The sequence below is a fragment of the Brassica oleracea genome, chromosome C9 (genome assembly GCF_000695525.1).
Source record: "Brassica oleracea var. oleracea cultivar TO1000 chromosome C9, BOL, whole genome shotgun sequence".
NCBI classification, from domain to species: Eukaryota; Viridiplantae; Streptophyta; class Magnoliopsida; order Brassicales; family Brassicaceae; genus Brassica; species Brassica oleracea.
In genome coordinates, this window is record NC_027756.1 from 38033229 (window position 1) to 38049566 (window position 16338).

Below are 16338 nucleotides of genomic sequence, written 5' to 3' on the forward strand. Positions count from 1 at the left end.
ACTACATTAGCTTTGACAATTCTCTGCAAACCGTTCACACTCATATGTCCCATGCGCTTATGCTACAGATCCAGTTGAGATTCTGATGCAGACATACATACATCCAATTGCTTCCACATATAGCAATTGTTCCTCGATCGTATAACTTCAAGCACAATATTTCTCTGGATGTCTATTGCCTGACATTCTGTCTTGGTGAAAACAACCTTAATTCCTTCATCGCATAGCTGACTGACACTTATAAGGTTAGCCTTTAAACCTTCAACATAGTAGACATTGATCAACGATGGCTGATCTGGATTATCAATGTTAACAACTCCTCTGATTTTTCCTTTTCCTCCATCTCAAAAAGTCACTTTGCCTCCCCTTATCTCATTGTAAGATGTTAAGATTTGTTGTTCTCCACTCATATGTCTTGAACACCCACTATCAAAATACCAAGAAACTTGTTTGGAGACTTCAAAAGATATGTATGCTACCAAACTATTTGCTTAGTTAGTGGAGTTGTCCTCCAGTTCAATCTGTGAAAAATTACACACCATTTGAAGTACGTCATCAATGCATGTTTAAGCTTTCTCTTCATGCGAATCGATTTCTACGCCTCCAATTTGAGCTATGTTGCAAATGACATCAAATTCGTCATCATACTCATCCTCCATTTGCCTTGCATACAGAACTGACTTAGGAATCCAGACATTGTCGTAACATTTTGATTCTGGGTAAATCAAACCACTTTTCCAAGCTTTCTTAATATTGTTGATCCGTTCATAACAATATCTAGCAATATGACTTTGGTGTCCACACGAGTTGCATCTTCTTTTGAATGTCAAAGGATTCTTCACTCGAACCTTTCTTTTCACCATCTGAGTATTCGAGCTGCTTTCTAGTTGTTCTTTCATAGAAACTTCAGTTGATTTTGATTCTAGATGAACAAATATTGTTGTTCCAGAGGTTGTAGCAGCAAGCGTCTGAGTTTTCCTCGTCTGTTCACCACAATAACCAAGTCTCATGCTCATATTGGACAGTTTTCCCAAGTTCGGGATTTTATCAAGCTCTTTCGTTCCAGTATTCAGCATTCTTATTCTCTTGTAGTTGTCACTCAAACTGACTTCCAGACTCGTGTTCTTCTCTTCTTCATGATTCAAGAGTTCAGCCAGTCTAGTCACCTTTAACTCAAGTTCACTGATCCTCTTTTGTTCTATGGTGTCCTCGATCAGTATAGCTTTACCAGTAGAACACATTTTAGCAACGATTTCAGTGGGTTTCTCCATCTTAAGTATGTTAATCTGAGCTTCTAACAATGCTTTGTCCTTGAGTAGTTTCAGATTTTCATTGCTCAACACCACCCAATTGTCACACAGCTTTCGATACTCAACTGATGGATCAATTTCTCCGTCATCATCTGAGTCAGATTCCACAGCTATCTGCTTACTTACTATATGCTTGCTCACTCACCAGTGCAACTAGATTTATCATGTGCTCATCATCTTCTTCATTCTCAGATTCAGTATCACTAAAACTTAGAAAGGATTTTTCTCCTCTTTTGAGCAAGTTTGGACACTCAGCTTTGGTGTGACCAAATCCTTTACACTCCCCACACTTGAGTTCTTTACGTTTGACAAGAGGGCATTCAGATCTGATGTGACCATACCCTTCACATTCATGGCATTGCAGATCACGTTTCCTGTTGAACTGATTCCCATCATTTCTACCGCTTCTATAACCGCTTCGCTCCTTGTCACGTCGCCACTCTTGGTTTGATTCATTTGTCTGTTCAAAGCCTTGACTTCTTCCCTGACCTTTTTCAATCCTTCTCAGAGCCTTTTTGAAATTCTGAGCAATCAATTCCATACTATCCTCCAGTTTCTGATTTAGTGTATCATGCAGTACTTGAATCTTATCTTCCTCCTTATCAGCGGAGAAAACGATCCATTTACCCTTTTTTCTTGCTCACCACCAGATTCCATCTCTTTAGCTTTAAGTATCCCCACAAGTTGTGAGAATTTCATATCGCCAGTGTTCATTCCAACCTTCAGCAAGGGTTTATAGTTTGCAATTTTTTTTTGGAAGACAACAGATCATTTTCTTAACCAATTTCTAGTCATTATACTCCTTACCAAGTACTGTAGCTTCGTGAGCGATTGCACTTAGTTTGGAGCTGAAAACTGTTATTGACTCATCTTCAGACATCCTTAGATTTTTGAATTGAGCAACTAGATGATCAAGTCTTCTTCTTTTGACAGTTGAAGTCCCCTCATAATAGCAACTAGATGATCAATTCTTGTTTCCCATGCGTCCTTTGCTGATGAGCATCCTTGAACAAGTTTGAACTGTTCTGCATTGATTGCGTTGAAGATTTCATAAATGGCTTTGGAGTTGAACTTAGATTCTAACTTATCAGTTTCCGTCCACTGCTCCTTTGGTTTTGGAGCATACTCCCCATCCTTCGTTTTGACACATGGCTCCGTCCATCCTGACTCAACAGCAGTCCACACATCTTCTTCAATAGCTTTGAGCCTTTGTTTCATTCGAACTTTCCAATGTCAAAATTGTTTTCATTAAGCATAAACGTTCTTTCCACAGCCACAAGCTCCTTTGATGAATCCATGCTCACCTTAGGATCTCTACCTGTTGTAGATCGACGGATCTAGACAAGATATTCAATTGTAGAACTCGAATGAATTGCAAAACAATACTCTTATTAGAAACTCTTTAAACAAATTACAACTAATCTGTTTATTCAGGTTTACTTGACTTCACGACACGTGAATAAACACTGGCCAGTTTCTAAACACTCACGAATAAACTAAACTCGTAATCCCCTGTCTCTCACAAACCTTTTGCTTCCTTCAAAAAATGCACCTCACTTAAACACTCAGCATCACCTATTTAACTTCGTTAGGTGATCTGATGTTCTTGTTAGAGATAATCTCGAATCTTAAACTCTACCCCTAGAATCTTTCGATTTGGTATATCCTCACAAGCGATAAGTATTCGTTTGCCAAGTCTTGTTTCGGTTGAACACTTTAGTGATTTTCAAGTCTCTACACGGTATGCCCAAGCAAATATGGAATTGAGAGGTGTGCAATGGCCGAGTATCTCACGTTAGTAGATCAAGATTAAGACTTTGAAGAACAATTTTAAGGAATTTTATCTTGTAGCAACAATCAGAATCTCACTCCTCTGTTACAACAACTACTGATCTGGACTACGTGGAGAATCTAGAAAAGCATGAATCTATTGCTAAATTAGAAACAATGAGGGCATTGGAGATATGATGTGAAGTGTGGATTACATCTTGTACCTTCATGTATCGTAACTCCTCTACATGAGGACTCCATGATTTCGAATTAAGTAACTAGATATTGACTCGCGCAACCACACAGTTGTTTGTTTCCAATTTTATATACATAGATATTTTTTTTAGATCATGTATATTTTGTTAATCATATACTTAAATGTTTATATAACTATTTCAAATACAATAATTTTATAATTTACATGTCATAATTAATCAGTTATTTAAAACCTTCACAAGTATTTGTCACTTCTTGTTATATATTTATTTTATTGTATTTACATTTAATTATTAAATAAATTAATATATTTATGAGAAAATATATTTGAAAATTGTTTTGTGTTTGATTTATACTAAATTCTTATCCCCCCCTTCAAAACCTGGATTTCCTTTTACCAATACTTTTTATGTTTATTTATTTTAGATAATATATTATTGTATATACAAAAGTATAATATATGTTATTTTTTAGATATGTATTATATAGTTTGCTAAATTTAAGCTTTTCTGTCATCATATTATATTTTTAACATAAATAGTTTATATTTATGAAAATAAAATTTATCAATTTAATATACTTTTACCATACTTAGTTCAATATAATAATAATATTTTAAAATGATGATTATGATTATGATTATAAAGTAGATAAAATATGATAGAATTTTAATTTTTCATTTTATAAATGATAACTATATATTATTGCATAATAATAGTTCATTGCTAATTACGAAATTAGTGAAAATATTTACATAAACGTTTTGAAAATTAAAATATTGTTAAAATATTTTTTAAAAATTTGTTTGAATTTTGTAAATATAGTATATAAATTTATATTTATATTTAAAATGAAAAGATATCATAATTAAAGTAGTTACAAAGATTTTATATTATTAGGTTTATTGAAATACATGTTAATTTTTATACATACATTATGTAATTTGCTAATATTAATCCGTCTTACCAACATATTATATTTTTCTTTTTGAACGTAAATATTTTATACTTATGAAAAAATAATATAAATTTATCAATTTAATACAATTTATCATATTTAGCATATTATAATAATTTTCTTTTAATATGATTTATTATGACTATATAATAGATAAAAATAAGATATAATTTTTATTTTCATTTTATAAACGATAACTGAATATATTAATGTATAATAATATTTCAAAATTATTGAAAATATTTAAATATAGGTTTTCTTAATAAAGATCTTGCTAAAATCTTTTTAAACACAGATTTATTAGAATTGTTTATAAGTTTTCTTAATAAAGATCTTGCTAAAATCTTTTTACACAGATTTATTATAATTGTTTAATAACTATATTATATTTAAAATGAAAAAAATATCAAAAAATATTATGATTAAAATAGTTCAAAGATTATATATATTATTAGTCTTAATAAAATGCATTTAATACAATTTTAAAATGATGATCCAAATTAAAAAAAAATCACACATAAAAAAAGTCATAACTTCTATTTTAATAGATAAGATGAATGAAAGCCAGTACAAAACCAGTTGATCATTGGTTCTTATTTTTATTAAAATCAAATTAAACATAATATCATTATCCATAATTCATTAAAATCTCCGCCAAAAACTCAAATAAAACATAAAAGTTGAAATTTTTTAACTAAGTCTCTTAACCAAATTTACTACTTAAATAGTATTAAAAATTAATTAAGAGACTCTTTAAGAGTCTATAGGATAATGATGCTCTTATAAGCTGAGGTGTAAATAACCACCCACCCGTCACAATCACGAACCCGACAGTGAGCAGCCTCGACACAACCGGACTCAGCTGCCACCGCTGTATCACCGTCGTCTTCTTCTTCACGGCCAACTCCACCGCAGTGCAAACGCCATGTAACACGAAGAACATTGTAACTTCCCATGTTGGCATCTCACGTGTTAAATAGAAGAAGAGCAGCTCATGAACCAATCCTGAGACGATGAACGCCGCTAAAATCCCCGGAAACAAAGCCCAACCTGAGCTCATTCTGCGTTCAGACACTCGCCGCATTGGGGCGTAAACGGCGGGTCTGAGAATCGCTGGAACCATGAGGTTCCACCGACGACCCCAGAAATCTTGTAGAGATGTGGCTAAGTATGGTTTATTGGACTGTGGTTCGAGGTCACAGCCAAGAAAGATACAAACAACATTTTTGATGAATGATAAAATAATCTCAATTTCTAAGTAGAGGTGCACAAAATAGAGAGCCAGTAGCAGAGCAGGAGACAGATTCTTTCTGTAGCCATACAAATGTAATAACACACCAAATATGGCAACTTTAATAGCAAACACAAGTTTGGGCATGTGGTTTTGAGATTTTGGGTTTTGCTGAGCTTTGATTGGAAAGCAAGTAAAGCAGATGAAACGGGAGAGACTTGGAGGAAGTGGGATTAGAGGACCTTTGTCAAAGGAGAAGAGGATGAGTTTGAAGTTGGCGAGCCATGTGAGAAAAAAGGCTGTTATTAAAGATAGATGCACAGAAGAGAAACACAGAGGAAGAACAAGAAACAAAGCAAGGACAGGACAAAGAGAGCATAACCGTGGAACACCAGATTTGATTCTAGGTGGTATGTAGTAACAATACGATATGGAGATTATTGCGGAGATCCATACTTTGATTAAGCTTTTGAGTTCTTCATCCATTCTCTCAGATCTTTGTTTGTGCTGATGAGTTTCTGGCTAGACAGACGTTTTAGCTTGGCTTTTAATGGTAAAGTTTACAGTGGCTGCATCGCATACATAAAAGTGGGTGAGGTAGTAAATACGTACAAAGACGAATAGTATTAATGTCGACTGCATGGGTAGTTGCTGAACAATTGAGTGTTTTTTTTTTGAGCAAACCAATTGAGTGTTGATAAGATATTAATGTCTCCATGTGACCAGACCCGATAATGTTTTGGTCATTTTGGGTATAGGCCTCTCCATTTTCTGGTAATTCTAATAATTTTTTTTAATAGAAATAATAGAGAAGTTTAGAAATAATGTATTCCCCTGTTTATTTCTTTATAATAGGGGAACTTTTATAATAGAGAAGAGTTTCTCTTCAATGTATTCTTTTATTTTTTCCTCTAGAAATGAGCATTCTTACAAGATTCCTTTTTTTATTTTACAGTTACTATCTTTTACTTATAAATGTTAAAAATTAATTCATTCATTGCAATTTTAATTTTTTTTCCATAAAAGTACAATATTATTTAAACTAAAATTTTTATTCGAAAAATACATTATACAAAATAAAATTTTAATAATTATCAATATGAAAACTCTATGTGGAATTTTTAATAATTAATTTAATTTTAGTGTTAATTACATATAAACTTTAAATATCATTGGTTAAATAAAAAAATTTCTTTCTAAGAAAATAATAGTATTGTTTATTTATGTTTATTATAATTGTGAAATTTTAAGAATTATTATGTAAACCAAAAAAAATGTGTTGTTATATGTAAAAAGAAATTATATTTTTCATAGACATTTATTTTGTTATAATCACAAAAAGTTAAAGTACTATTTTGTAAATAAATTTTATAAATAAAAAAATATACATCTATTATAGAGAAATGCTATTTTTCCCTTAAAATAGAAGAAAATATAGCAATCTCTATTTTTTAAAAAAGAAACAGAGATAAATTGGAATAGATTTTACTCTATTATAGGGTATAGAGACAAAAATAGCAGAGGGTTGGAGATGCTCTAAGCTACTCCGACATTACCAGACCCAATATCCTTCACCAATTATCTCATGTCTCGCCATATTCTGCAACACAAAACAGAGCTTCCTTGTTTCTATCTACTCACTGTTAGACTTCCTAGTTCTCAAAAAGAATTCCTTCTTCTTTATTTGATGTTTTAAAATTGCATACACAAATTAAAAATTGTATTTCTTAAAATAAAATACAAAGGTTATGTTCCGCACTTTCATAGCGCGGAAATAATTTTTAACAAATTTAATTTACAAATCAGTATGTGTCAAAATTTTTATTTTAGTGTATTTGAAAACTATATAATTATATTATTTTGCATTTATATAAATTTAAAATTATATAAGATATTACTTAATTTTATTTTTTTCAATTATTTTAACCTGTTTCATTATGATTTTTTAAAATAAAATCTCTGTAATTTGTTTGATTCATTGTGTGATATATATTTTTGATAAATTATTAATAATAAAACTTATTTGATGTTAATTTATTGAGTCAAAATTTATGTATATATATATATATACAATATTTAATTGACTATGAAAGATTTTTAAGTTTAAATGAATACAATTTCTTATTTATGAAAATATAAATAAAATAATCTATTAATTTAACTGATTTAATATTACATGAAATTATTTTGTAGTATCTAAACCTGCAAAAAAGTTATACTTATTTTTATTTTTCAAAAATAATATGAGAGCTTTAATTAATTATATGATTCAACACATACATTAAAATAATATTGATAAAAGTTATTAAAAATGTAAAATATAATGGTCTGTATTAGCTGAACACAAAATTAGTTATTGTGTTGTTTGGAAACATATTTAGTAGTATAATATTGGTTTTCATATTATCCTTAATGAAGTTCTAATTTTTTTATTAATTCCAAATGACATTTAATGTAATATAATGCATGAGTGGAGGCTAATTATGTCAGCAAACTGTTACCGTTTTCTGAAGTTGGTTTTAAGTCTCCTTACGAGTTGTTGAACAAACAAAAACCAGACTATTCATCATACCTAAGGGTTTTTGGTTCAGCGTGCTACCCTTGCTTATGGTCATAACAAGTTTGATCCAAGGTCTTTACAATGTATCTTTTTTGGATATCATTCACAATATAAAGGTTACAGTGTTTATATCCTCCTACTGGCAGAAAATAATCTCGCATCATGTTATATTTGATAAGGTTGTGTTTCCTTTTGAGCACTGATACAAGGAGTATGTAGTTCCCCACATACTACACCGTTGTTGCAGGCTTGGCAATCTGCTCCTGTTCCACCACCTTTGCTTCCTATGATTCAGCACATTCTTTCTCATCAGGTTCCTACGGTTTCAACACTTGTTCAGGATCCTGTCGTAGACCAATTTGTTGATGAGGCTGGACCTAGTTCGTCTAGAGATACGGAAATAGAGAAGATTATAGAGGAAGATGAGATAACCGATCGCCCTGTGAGTCCTACTACAGTCACTCAAGTTCCTCGGATCCATCCTATGACAACACGCCTGCAACGTGGAATACGCAAACCAAATCCTCGGCATGCTCTTCTCACATGAACAGATCTCCCAACTATCCCAAAGACCCTTGCGGCTGCGTTAAAACATCCCGGTTGGAAAAATTTTATGGGAGAAGAAATGGAAGCACATCGTCTCAATGAAACTATGTCTCTTGTTCCTAGGGATCCTAACATGTGTTAGGCCGTAGGTGGATACATACGGTGAAACTAAAGGCAACAGGAACTTTGGATAAGCTAAATTCTCGACTGGCGGTGTGTGGTTTTGAACAAGAAGAAGGAGGTGCTTTTATTGAGACTTACAGTCCGGTTGTGAGGACTTCAACAATCATATTGGTTCTTAATGTTACTGTGGAAAAAGAGTGGAAAGTGCGTCATGATGTTAAAAATGCCTTCCTCCATGGGGAGTTAGTTGAGGAAGTCTTTATGGAATAACCACCTGGTTTTGTTGATCCTTCAAAACTGGATCATGTTTGCAGACTATATAAAGCTCTGTATGGATTAAAAACAGGCTCCTCGTGCTTGGTTTAATAAGTTCACAAGTTATACAAAAAAAACATTACAAAAGTGTGTGACTTATATAGATGAGCCTTTTGCTTCCCAATTACTATAGAGTTTCTTACAATACTAAAAGTTGCTTATGCTCCATGTTTAGCTATGCCACATAAGCATGGAAAATCAACCAACGAAAGATCATTTTTCTGCCATGTCACCATCAAGTTTCCCAAAAAGACTCATGTGTATTTCAATTGTCTTCTCATCTTTCTCTTCATGCAAAATCGTTTCTTCAGAGGACTGTCTTCTCATCTCCCATACCTTTCTCCATCACTCATAATTATATATTGATTCGACCTATATTGATTCGTCTGTTTGATTCAATTACATCACCTCCACTTCAGTTTAAATACAATTTTCCAGTTTCAAAATTTACATTGACTCGGGAATACTCAGCCGACGAATAATCAACCGGAGGTGACCAAGTACGCAGCTTTAATATAACCGCAGCTCCGATTGCCAGCTCCACTTCTCCGGCAAATTCTAGCACCGCAACACCGGTGAAATCCCACATTGTCTTGGAAAGCTTCGGGTTTTGGTCTCGGCCCTCTTAGCAAAGTTGTATCTCGATCTTGCCGTAAAGGTTTGTTCGATTCAATTATATCAATCAGATTTTTGGAACAGATTGTTCTGAGTTTTATTTTCTTAAAACATAGATGATGTTTTAGTCAGATCGAGATGTTTACTAGATGTATATATACTCGGGAACAAACACTGTTGCAGATTGAAAATTGAATCATGTAAGCTAGCTGTTCATCGGTCTTTTCTCTTGGAAGACCCACTGAAGATCGAAAGTACTTTCAGAGTTTCAGTGAGGTTTTAGAAGTGATGCTCCTGAAGGATCGAGCCACTGGCTGTGCTCATGTTTATTTTTGTCCTCGACGATCCCAGTTTTGCTGAGTCCTACACGTAATTGATGTTAAATTGTATGTTTTCATCAATTTTTTTTTTGAGCCAATACTTCATTACTTTAGTATCAATCTGCTTCTTTCAATAGTTAGTTTTTTGGAACAGAGGTTACTGCTCCTCTAGGTAAAGCTATAAATTGTGTCAGTTGTGAAAGTTCTAAGTGGAGCTTCAGTTTCTGCCTTACAATGCATTCTTTAACAGTTTAACCTTCTGTATTTCAAAAAAAAAAAAAAAAAAACAGTTTAACCATCTCTACTTTAATACTTCCTCCATTTATCAACATGCACCTAAATTTCACACGTCACATGGAGTTATGTCAGATTATGTTTCTCTCAATTGTGCTGACCACTACTCAGCTTTGAGCTAGCCTCGGTATGGACATGGCTTATCCCAAGGAAAATATAAAAAAGGTAAAGCTGTTTGTTTCTCTGCCTTTGTTAATTGTTGGATACTCATAGGCAACAAATTTTTTAATTGAGTTTGTAAGCATAGTGATTGATTTCATAGGCGGTGATGGTCCATCCCCACAAGAATTTGGGGAGTGAGAGAGCAGCTGAATCTTATGAGAGAATTCAGAACCCATGAGGTAATGATTGATATTGCGTTTCATTAGTTTGTACTGCTGCACCAACTTCCTTCATCTCTGATCTCCCTAGCTAGCCTCGAGGTTTTTCTTTGTTCTATAAAATGGAAATCATATGACAGTGAATTAAAGAATGAAGAATTTTTCTCAGAATGTATATTTATAGTTTTCCGGGAATACATATTTTGTTGCCAAACGTGTCTTTTTTCTACTTGGATTTTTGTCTTCATGGTATGCTGCTAACGTAATACATCATCAAGAACCAGGGGTATGGTTTCCCTCAGAAGGTGAAGGAATGGATGCTGTAAGAGTTAAAAATGTGGAAATCTCTGTGCGTGATTTTTAAACAAGAAATGGAAATCTAAAGCAAGATGGTGCCCTATAGTTATCCTAACCTTAATCTGCATCTTAGAAATACTGCATATTTACTCCAATAAGGAAACTTCTCGAGAGACATTAATAACGACAATTGAACATGGTGTGTGCTGGGCTGCAGAATTTAGTCCCCAATGAAGTGAACTTTTTGCGAACGATATTTTGCAGAGTTTTACTAAACATGTAAATAGTGTGCTCAGAGGTGGCGTGGTGGTCCTGGCGGTGGTGGTGAAGACCGTTGCGGACATGGTGAAGAAGAAGGATGTCAAGGGATCGAAAAGGAGGCGGAATGATTCATCAACCAGTGACATGGAGCGGAGACTCTGCATTAAATATTTTGCGAATGGACCCTGCGACTATGCTAATGATCGCAGCAATTGACATGAATCCGGTGGTATTTGTGTCGCCAAATTAAATAGCGTCAGTGTTCCTCCTTTCTTCCATTTTTCTTCTTTCTTTCCGTTTCAAGTTTTTCTTTTTTGCTTTGTAAAATCAGTCGCTAGATGCTACCGCCGCGATCTAACAACGAACAGGGCTATTATATTCAACTAGAGCTTAAACGTGTCTTTGGTATCATGAAATTTCAGGATTTGTTTTTTTTTGTTCGCAAGTTGTTTGATCATAGTTTAAAGAAGATTTGATGCTTGACAATGCTTCCGGCTATCCAGACCAATGGTCTGCACTACGAATCAAATTCTGGATTCAATTACAGTGACTCAATAGCTACGTAACATAGTTTTCTGATAGAATTATATATAATTTCTTTCTTTGTGTGGGACTACACTGATATTGAAAAAGGACGTTGGGTGAGAGAAGATGAAGCATACTCTGGGGTTTAAGAAAACATGGCAAGAGGAAACCAAGTCAAGTGTGCCTAGGATGGTTGGTAATCTGGTTTATGGAGTAAGTCCAGTGTCAGCTGCACTCTCTGTTGGGAGACGAGAGTTCTATGCTCTGTTTGTTGAAGAAGCTTTGGATTTGAGCACTAGTATCCATAGGACAAAGGAATCCAGGAAAAGTTTCGAGAAAGTCATTAAACTCTCTGAAAAACTCAAGTAAACTTCGAAGCATTATTTTAACATGGTTGCTGATAAGAGATACTTTGTTTGAGTTTGATCCTGATTTCAGTCTGATGGAACATGAACAAGAAGGTTATGGATTGACCAGGAGTCTAAGAGCTTCTTCAAGGAGGGATATCTTTGTAGTGGGCAAGATCAAGAAATCTGCTTCGGGGATGTTTATAACCGATGAGAAACTATGCAATGCATGTGCAAGAGTGACAAAGTGAGAGTAGTATGTATTTTAAATCCCCACCATACTTTTTTGGATTCTATGCAATGAATGTGTATGAATTAGAGTAGCTTTGTATGTATTTTAAATTCCCACTATTCTGTTTCATACGTTCTTGGAAGAATCTATGGTGAGAGTCATCAATATGACAGATAAATCTCATAATGGGTAATAAATGAATCCTCCTTATTCGTGAATCCCACTTATTCGTCCATCCACATATTATACACACACATACAAGTAAGATAAATTGTCTTGGATTCATTAGAAAGAGTTTCATGTCGTTTGGTTTGAATTGTCCTAATTAACTATCCTTATAAAAAACAAACTTCATAGTTTTACCATGCATTGTATGTATAAAAATAACCAAGAAGACAAATTTGAATTCGAAATAACAGAAATTTCATAGTTTAGATTTTCTTTTTTTTTTGAATAAAATTTTGTTTTAATTTAGTTACATACAATAACAACAAAGTAACATTAATATACAAATGAAACATTAAACAACGACATGTATTCACAAAAAGCTGAACTATAAACACATAAAACAAGCAGTCGAAAAAGAGAGCTTGACGAATATTCTTATATGATACATGAGAAATCAATATATTAAGAAACAATTAACTGGCTGGTTAGAAGCGTTAATCCAACAATATATAAATGTACTTTCACGAAATCCTACTATCAATTACATTACATTAGAAAAAAACCTATCAATACAACATATATTAAACACATTTAAAATGAGAAATAAAAAAACTACTACACTTTTATAGCAGGAGCAAAATTCTACTCTGATAAAACAATAAGTTGTATCCGGTGGTTTAGAAGAATATGAACTTCACAAGTAAAAATATCATAATAAATACAATATATAACTGTACATGGACATTAACTTTAGAAGAAAAATAAAATGTGACATTTATTGATTTCAAAACTGTATTTTCTCATATACATAAATATGTTATAGTAGTATTCTTGCAACCAGAATTATAATATTATTAAAATAAAAATAATATTCTTTGTTAAAATATATCCTCTTCATAAATAAGTGTATGCTCTTTAGTCACCAAAAGATAAACATTTAAAAAGAAAAGGATACACTATTATACGACACATGAGAGTAAAATGATTACAAATAATAATACATTGCAAACCAATATTATAACAAAAACACACACAAAACGCAATTTAATTTACCAACTACTACATATTTTATAACTAATTGAAAATAGTGGATAAAAGTTAGTATTCACCTGCAAAAAGGGGGTGTGGCATTTTTTTTCCCATTATAGTTAGTTAGTGCTACATTTATATATACAATTAAATCAAACATTATGTACATGAAAATGGCTATATGCTCCATACCAAATTTCTTTTTGTATCCGCTCCTCCGTGACATAAAAGATAAACGGGTTTCAACACCATCTTCGGTGTATTCATAAAATGTAGACATATTATAAGAACAAAAGCTAAGTTGTGCATATACCAAATTTTTAAGAAATATTCCAAATTTATAGAAAGCAAAAAGTAGGAAAAAAAATAGATAACTGCTAAAGGTACTATTAAACATCAAAATTAAATTAAATACAAAGAAAAAATATTCACATATTAATAATAATTATAAATAAATATATTTAAAATTTATAATCCGCGCGTAGGGCGGACAGAAGATCTAGTTATATTAATGGTAAAATATCCATAATATAGTAGAACTTCTATAGATTATTAATGTTGTGACTTTAAAATTTTATTAATTTATAGAGATAATAAAATTTTACAAAAGTTGCCTTATTTAAATTTTTTCTTTTAAGATATATTTATTCTAAGATAAAAAAATTATTTGATTTTAGTGTATAGACATTAATTGTAATTTTTTAAAATTTGAAATTTATATTAATTTAATTATATTATTTAGTGTATATAATTTATATTGCATAGAACTTACATGAAGTTTTATTCATTATATTATCAAAAATATATTAAGGGTTAAGAAAATATAAAGAATTCCATTGTGAATATAAAACAAACAACATAATACTAGGTTCTTACTTAAATAAAATATGTGTACATATAAATTATTAATTTATAATTTTAATGAGACCTTATATTTACATTGAAATTATCTAAAAAAAATATTATCTTATTATTTTATCGATTTGTGTCAAATTTCTAATCGGTCCAATTTGGGACCGGCGAAATTTATTAATTTGTATAAATTATTAATTTATCGAGTATTAATTTGTAGAGATTTTATTGTATATGCTCTTGTCATGAAACACTGTATTGTCACTGGTTTCTTATTTGGCGGTATAATGTTCGCATTGTACATCATATATACACATAGAGTTCAAGGATGACTTGTTCGAGAGGTTTCTTTCTTTTCGTCAAGCTTCTTTCAAAGACACGTTTTTTTGTCTTACTTCATCTCTATTCCGCAGGCATTTTTGAATCTGTGCTAATCTAATTTTATTGGAGATGCATCCATATTTCTATATGTTGAAACAGAGACTCTTAATGTTGCGAAGCAATTAAATTCCAAACGTTTATGCAACTATATTTCCTATATATATTTTTGCAGTTTTAATTATAACTAGGTAGTGATCCGCGCTGTGGGCAGATAAAATAGTTTATTAGATTGTTTATTTTATGTTGTAAATGTTGTATTAAGAGATTTGTGTATAGCTTTTTTAAGGAATCGATATTCATATATCATATCAGATTCAATTGATCTATTCGGATTTAGGATTTTGAGATTTAGAAATTTAATTTTTATTTGGATATTTACAAATTTTGGTTTGAATTTGGGTTGAATCATTGCAGGTTCGGTTCGGATTCGAGTTTGGATACCCATGTTAATTACGTATTTTAACAAAAATCCAAATATACTTAAGTCCTCAAAATCCAAATATAAAATAATATAAAACATAAAAATTTTGAATAATGTAAGACTAAATATTTAAATTTACATAGAAATTAGTTCAATTTAAATATTTGGATAGAGACCAAATAAATATTATCAGTGTTTTCAACATTTACTGTTATTTTTGGATATTTACTTGTGATTATATTAATAATTTTTAGATATTTTCATATTTTTGAATACTTATTAGATATAAAATTTATAATAATTAATATATTTAAGTGTATAATTGTAATTTACATATTTTGGTATCTAAAATATTTTAGTTTGGATTATATTAGAGTCTGGTTATCTAGATATTAAAGATCTATCTGAGTACTTAATGAGTTTTAGGGGGTGTATTGAATCTAAAATTTGAAGTGATATGATTTTAGTGAATTTTTAGATAATTTTAGGTGAATATTAGAATTTGGTGTGATTTTTGTTAAACTACTCTAGTATATCATATAAAACCATGGGATTTGAATTTTTAATTTTATAACTAAGAAACACTTCTCAAACACCCTAAAAACATTTAAAACACTCGAAAATCTCCAACTTAAATTTTGTTCAAAAACAGTGGATTTCAGAGTGTTTTATAAAATGAAAAGTTCAATAACACTTGATTTTAAAATGTTTTTTAAAATCTTTGTTTTGAATAACACTGAATTTGTCATTTTAATACAAATCATCTGAAACTCTTAGTTGAATACACCCTCCTTAGTTTGTGTTTAGTATTACTTTCAAATCTAGTTCGGTTCGGTTCTTCGGATCCAAATATTTACCCATACTTTTTTTCTTCTGCTAATATAAAGCAAAATAAAATTAATGTAAAACAAATATTCTTGGCTTATTTAATATACATAATTATTGGATTATACTTTAAGAATACCAATAAAAATGACTAGGCGTCGTGACAATATTGTTGGACATCTTGCAAAATTGACGTAGTCTATAACCAATAATGTGTATTTTCTTATAAAAATTCTTGGTAACTATAACAAAAACACGATACAATCGAGTGAAAGAGATTAGAGTTGCATGTAAAATAATGTGATCGCTTTAATTGGCTCCTGAATTCTATTTTTCAATTGATTTCATGAATTTTTTTTTTCTTGTAAAGCTTTTCTGATTTTTCTAGCAATCTTATTATGTTTTTAATTCTTGGTCTGATAT

The 16338-nt window shown here is 31.4% G+C and overlaps 2 protein-coding genes and 1 long non-coding RNA gene across 4 annotated transcripts in view; 1 reads left to right on the top strand and 2 right to left on the bottom strand.

The window, feature by feature from the left end:
- Positions 1 to 2213: 2213 nt before the first annotated feature.
- LOC106314943 (probable long-chain-alcohol O-fatty-acyltransferase 5) lies at positions 2214 to 6039 on the bottom strand. The gene is made up of 2 exons (XM_013752737.1): positions 5004 to 6039; positions 2214 to 2533 (listed from the first exon to the last, which is right to left on the bottom strand). Exons 1-2 carry the CDS (start codon positions 5968 to 5970, stop codon positions 2214 to 2216), a joined length of 1287 nt encoding a protein of 428 aa, XP_013608191.1. The 5' UTR covers positions 5971 to 6039.
- A 3288-nt stretch (positions 6040 to 9327) lies between these two features.
- On the top strand, positions 9328 to 11675 carry LOC106316278. 2 transcript variants are annotated; one of them, XR_001264777.1, is made up of 4 exons: positions 9328 to 9686; positions 9827 to 10422; positions 10520 to 10598; positions 11139 to 11675. It is a non-coding gene; the product is annotated as an uncharacterized LOC106316278 (long non-coding RNA). The 2 variants fall into 2 exon arrangements; XR_001264776.1 differs by having other exon boundaries at positions 9328 to 10422.
- A 690-nt stretch (positions 11676 to 12365) lies between these two features.
- Positions 12366 to 16338, bottom strand: part of LOC106314944 (putative lipid-transfer protein DIR1) — a 4768-nt gene continuing 795 nt past the window's right edge. Inside the window, exon 2 of the mRNA XM_013752738.1 lies at positions 12366 to 12385. Within this exon, the coding sequence (XP_013608192.1) occupies positions 12366 to 12385 (20 nt within the window). The remainder of the gene's footprint in view (positions 12386 to 16338) is intronic.